Here is a 5,250-nt window from a genome sequence, read left to right on the forward strand (position 1 = left end):
TTGTCTTATTTCTTGTTTGTTTCACAATAAAACATATTTTGCATCTTCAAAGTGGTAGGCATGTTGTGTAAATCAAATGATACAAAATATATTTTAATTCCAGGTTGTAAGGCATCAAAATAGGAAAAATGCCAAGGGGGGTGAATACTTTCGCAAGCCACTGTATCAGACTGTATACCACGGGTATGACAAAACATTTAGTTTTACTGCTCTAATTACATTGGTAACCAGTTTATAATAGCAATAAGGCTCCTCAGGGGTTTGTGATATATGGGCAATATACCAAATCAAATCAAATCAAATCAAATTTTATTGGTCACATGCGCCGAATACAACAGGTGCAGACATTGCAGTGAAATGCTTACTTACAGCCCTTAACCAACAGTGCATTTATAAAAAAAAAAAAAAAAAAAAAGTAAGAATAAAACAACAACAAAAAAAGTGTTGAGAAAAAAAGAGCAGAAGTAAAATAAAGTGACAGTAGGGAGGATATATATACAGTAAAATAAAGTGACAGTAGGGAGGCTATATATACAGGGGGGTACCGTTGCAGAGTCAATGTGCGGGGGCACCGGCTAGTTGAGGTAGTTGAGGTAATATTGTACATGTGGGTAGAGTTAAAGTGACTATGCATAAATACTTAACAGAGTAGCAGCAGCGTAAAAAGGATGGGGTGGGGGGGCAGTGCAAATAGTCCGGGTAGCCATGATTAGCTGTTCAGGAGTCTTATGGCTTGGGGGTAGAAGCTGTTGAGAAGTCTTTTGGACCTAGACTTGGCACTCCGGTATCGCTTGCTGTGCGGTAGCAGAGAGAACAGTCTATGACTAGGGTGGCTGGAGTCTTTGACAATTTTGAGGGCCTTCCTCTGACATCGCCTGGTATAGAGGTCCTGGATGGCAGGGAGCTTTGCCCCAGTGATGTACTGGGCCGTACGCACTACCCTCTGTAGTGCCTTGCGGTCAGAGGCCAAGCAGTTGCCATACCAGGCGGTGATGCAACCAGTCAGGATGCTCTCGATGGTGCAGCTGTATAATTTTTTGAGGATCTGAGGACCCATGCCAAATCTTTTTAGTCTCCTGAGGGGGAATAGGCTTTGTCGTGCCCTCTTCACGACTGTCTTGGTGTGTTTGGACCATGATAGTTCGTTGGTGATGTGGACACCAAGGAACTTGAAGCTCTCAACCTGTTCCACTACAGCCCCGTCGATGAGAATGGGGGCGTGCTCAGTCCTCTTTTTTTTCCTGTAGTCCACAATCATCTCCTTTGTCTTGGTCACGTTGAGGGAGAGGTTGTTGTCCTGGCACCACACGGCCAGATCTCTGACCTCCTCCCTATAGGCTGTCTCATCGTTGTCGGTGATCAGGCCTACCACTGTTGTGTCGTCGGCAAACTTAATGATGGTGTTGGAGTCGTGCCTGGCCATGCAGTCATGGGTGAACAGAGAGTACAGGAGGGGACTGAGCAGTATCTCTTAATCCACGGCTAAGGGCTAAGGGCTGTGTCCAGGCACTCCGCTTTGCATCGTGTGTAAGAACAGCCCTTAGCCGTGGTATATTGGCCGTATACCACACCTTCTCGGGCCTTAATGTTTAATATAAAATATGTTACAATACTGCAGTGAATAACATTAGGGTTATTTTTTGTGTACACATTGTAAGGCACAAGCAGTGTCTCTCACTCTTTGTGGTGAGATAGGTTGCTAACGGGAGTAAGAGATACTGGTCTGCGGTGGCACCATCACTCACATATTCTCTAGCACTGACACAGGGGAACATAGAGAAAACATCCAGGTCATTGAGTATATCTTTATTACCTTATCTTGGCAGTACTTTAATTTGAATAATTTGCTACATGCAAGAGGGGATGAAGTTACTGTAATACATTTATTTGCATAGAATCAAAAATGATTACTGTATTTACATAGTAAGCGTGTGCTAGCAGATTTACAATACATTTTAAAAGAAAATGATGACTTTGCAAAATGTGCCAAAAACTTCAAATAGACATACTGTACTAGACAAAATGCTGTACAAAGGGAAATTAAATGGTTTGTGGAGTTTATAGTGATTGGGTTGATTTCTGTAAAACTCAACCCCCTGGTGCGAACCTCTGAGACTTCGCCATGCACCTGGATCAGAGCCTATTATTTTCTGATGATTGTATTTGACACTGGATTTGGTATTAACCTTTTAATCCACTTTAGAATAAGGCTGTAACATAATAAAATATGGAAAAAGTTAAGGGGTCTGAATACTTTCCGAATGCACTGTATGTATTGGAATGTACATGTGATGTCAGATGTATTTGTCTTTGCATTTAAGTTGCAGTTCACACTGCAGTAGATCTCTCATCCACGCTGGTGGTTTGTGAGTAGACAGATCCTGTCCTCAAGGCGCTCAAGTCCCTGGTCAGGTAGTTCTTCATGAACTGACACATCCTGCAGGGAGCCTTGCTCATCAGTCTTATGAGATGCCTTCTAAACTTCTGCCCCACAAACACATAGAGGATGGGATTCAGGCAGCTATGGGAGTAGGCCATGGCCTCTGTGATCTGTAGAGTGAGTCTGAGGGCTTTGCTACTCTCACAATTTTGGTTGTCACTACTTAGCTCCAAGGCCTTGAAAAATGATGCCATGTTGTACGGAGTCCAGCAGCAGAAAAACACCACAACCACAATGAGAACAAGTCTGATGGCCTGCTTTTTGGATGATGGAGAACTGAGCAGCTTTCTCACTATCTGTGTGTAGCAGAACCCCATGATGACGAGGGGGATTAGCAGACCAAGTGTGTTCATTTTGAAAAGGCAAAAAATTCCCCAAGTGTGTCTATCATAGACGGGGCGACAATTTTCTTTCTCGTTGTGTTTCTCCACTTTAATAAACAGTGCCTCAGGAAACGAGGCCAGGAATCCAGCCAACCAGGTCACGACGGCAGCGATGGCCCCGTACTTCCGTGTTCTGGCTCTCATGGCGTACACTGCATGGACTATGGCCAGGTACCTGTCCACACTCATCAGGGTGATGAAGAAGATGCCACTGTAGAAGCCAATGTGGTAGGCGCTGAGGACCACTTTGCACATGACGTCACCAAACACCCACTGGTCTCTAGCGTGGTGGGCCAGGAAAGGCAAGGAGCAGACCAGGAGCAGGTCAGCCAAGGCCAGGTTCAGGAGACACACGTCGGTCATGCTGCGTAGTCTCGCCCCCAGCAGGATGACCCACAGGACCAGAGCGTTCCCCAGAAACCCCAGGATGAAGAAGAGGGAGTACAGCACTGGCAGGAAGCTGGCTCCGTGTGCCTTGTACTTGCAAGGGCCATAGTCATTGTTATAGTCGTCATCATAGTTAAATGGGGTTTCTTCAGATGCGTCTGCAAAATGTGTGCTGTAAAAGATCAGAAGAGGAGAATTAACCAAGCAGCAATGATAAGAATGCACATTCTTAAAGCCACAGTCTGAAAGATGTGCTTATTATCAGAATAGGGTCCACCAACAACAATATATACAGTACAATGGTGTAAATGCAAATAGTACTTTATTTCTATGAGCAACATTTCATTTTTTAAAACATGATTGGAAGATTGGGCAGAAATTCTGTAACACCAATTGCACTCTTTCCTCAAAATGTGTGTTTCTTAAAGTCAAGACATTCTAGACCTTAACTTACCCATATGCATAACTGGATGAGTTCTCAAATGAGTAGCTGAATGAATTATCAAATGTACAACAGGATGAATTCCCATTCTTAACACTCACAGCGCTGAAGGTAATGGTTGTGGTGTTCACCCTGGAATTCATGATTTGAGCTTCTCAATTACAGGCGAACGTATCAATGGCCCATTTTATACAGTATAACATAAGACATTACATTATTTACAGCAATTATGTAATTATTATAAGTTATTATGATAAATGTATTAATTGATGATACTATTAATATTCAAATAGAGCTATTTGTAAAATAAAAAATATAAAGTTCCACCTTGCCATGGTGTGAACAGGATATCCAGTGATATTCATCCCTGAAATAAAATGTAAAAAATGACCACATAAATGTTTTTTTTTATTCATTGCTAATTACAGGACTGCAAATCAATTTATGAAAGTTGCTAATAAAATTAAGTTACAAAAATAACGTGAAAAAAATTACTTGAATGGTATAAAGCTGAAGCCTGCAGAGACACTATGTGGGAAATTCAAGATACTGTACAACACTATGCACAGCAAAGTAACTTTTGCAAAGCATCCTGAAACCAACCCTCACATATAGTAAGCACCATATACTCACTGTCAAACTGGGTTGAGTTCTCTCTTTGGGGGTTATACACTAATGACAGTAGTTCTGGGAGCTGCAGGGACCCTATGTCTGCAGGTTTTTCTTCTCTATCTTAGGTCTGGGGGGGTGGGGGGTGGGGCGGGGGTAGATGTGGCCAAACCATACTGCATAGATGGGTGCAGATTTAAGTCCAAATGGCATGCATTTGTACCTGCACATCCCCTGTGCATCATGAATGCAATATTCACTACAGGAACCTGGAGCAATCCATGTTGCAGGTTTAGTTTATTGAACACTGTGGACCCTTTTTCGAGATCAATAATGTATTATCTTATTTGAACAGTGTCACTATTCCCAAAGGCTTGATCTGCACTGCAGACATGTTCACCACAAAGCAGGATATCCTGTGGATGACGCATACTCATAGGGTTGCTTAGGCAACTAACTTTACTGAGAAGTGGTTAGCTGAACACTTTGAAATACTTTTGTGTCATGACTGAGGGATGCATTGGTTCTAGCATCATTGCTAGCTTCCATTTTGAAAATATGGTGACTGCTGATATAATTCCTGTCTTAGAACAATTGAAATACATTCTATGTTGACTAGATTGATGTGTGAGTTTTCTGGGTGAAAACTATTTCTAAGTAAAACTACTGTAAATAACATTTGAACCTATTGACAGATTGAGCAGGATTGTTGTCTGTCTCATCTTTGAATTTAGCATCTTCAACTGAATAAAATATATTGTGGAGCAGACTGGAGTATAGGGGTCTATAGCAGCATCATAAAATGAAAACACAATGCAGAACAAATATGTTTGAGCACAACAAAATTCTCAGGCTTATTTATTAAGAAAACCCCCCAGAAAGGTCAAATTCTGGACTGGATGTCCAGGTTCAAGTTAATACCAAAACAGGTCCTCATCCAAAGGAGGGTCAAAATTCAACCAAAATAATATTTGGCCTGCAAATGTAGC

The 5,250-nt window shown here is 42.0% G+C and overlaps 1 protein-coding gene across 1 annotated transcript; it reads right to left on the reverse strand.

The window, feature by feature from the left end:
- Positions 1–1,790: 1,790 nt before the first annotated feature.
- LOC311139477 (C-C chemokine receptor type 5-like) lies at positions 1,791–4,397 on the reverse strand. The gene is made up of 4 exons (XM_084174360.1): positions 4,286–4,397; positions 3,980–4,019; positions 3,665–3,784; positions 1,791–3,382 (listed from the first exon to the last, which is right to left on the reverse strand). The coding sequence occupies exons 2-4, from the start codon at positions 4,015–4,017 to the stop codon at positions 2,329–2,331; spliced, it is 1,212 nt and encodes a 403-aa protein (XP_084030486.1). The 5' UTR covers positions 4,018–4,019; positions 4,286–4,397; the 3' UTR covers positions 1,791–2,328.
- Between the last annotated feature and the right edge of the window lie 853 nt (positions 4,398–5,250).

Source organism: Coregonus lavaretus (genome assembly GCF_964263955.1).
Source record: "Coregonus lavaretus genome assembly, chromosome: 13".
In the NCBI taxonomy this organism is placed as follows: domain Eukaryota; kingdom Metazoa; phylum Chordata; class Actinopteri; order Salmoniformes; family Salmonidae; genus Coregonus; species Coregonus lavaretus.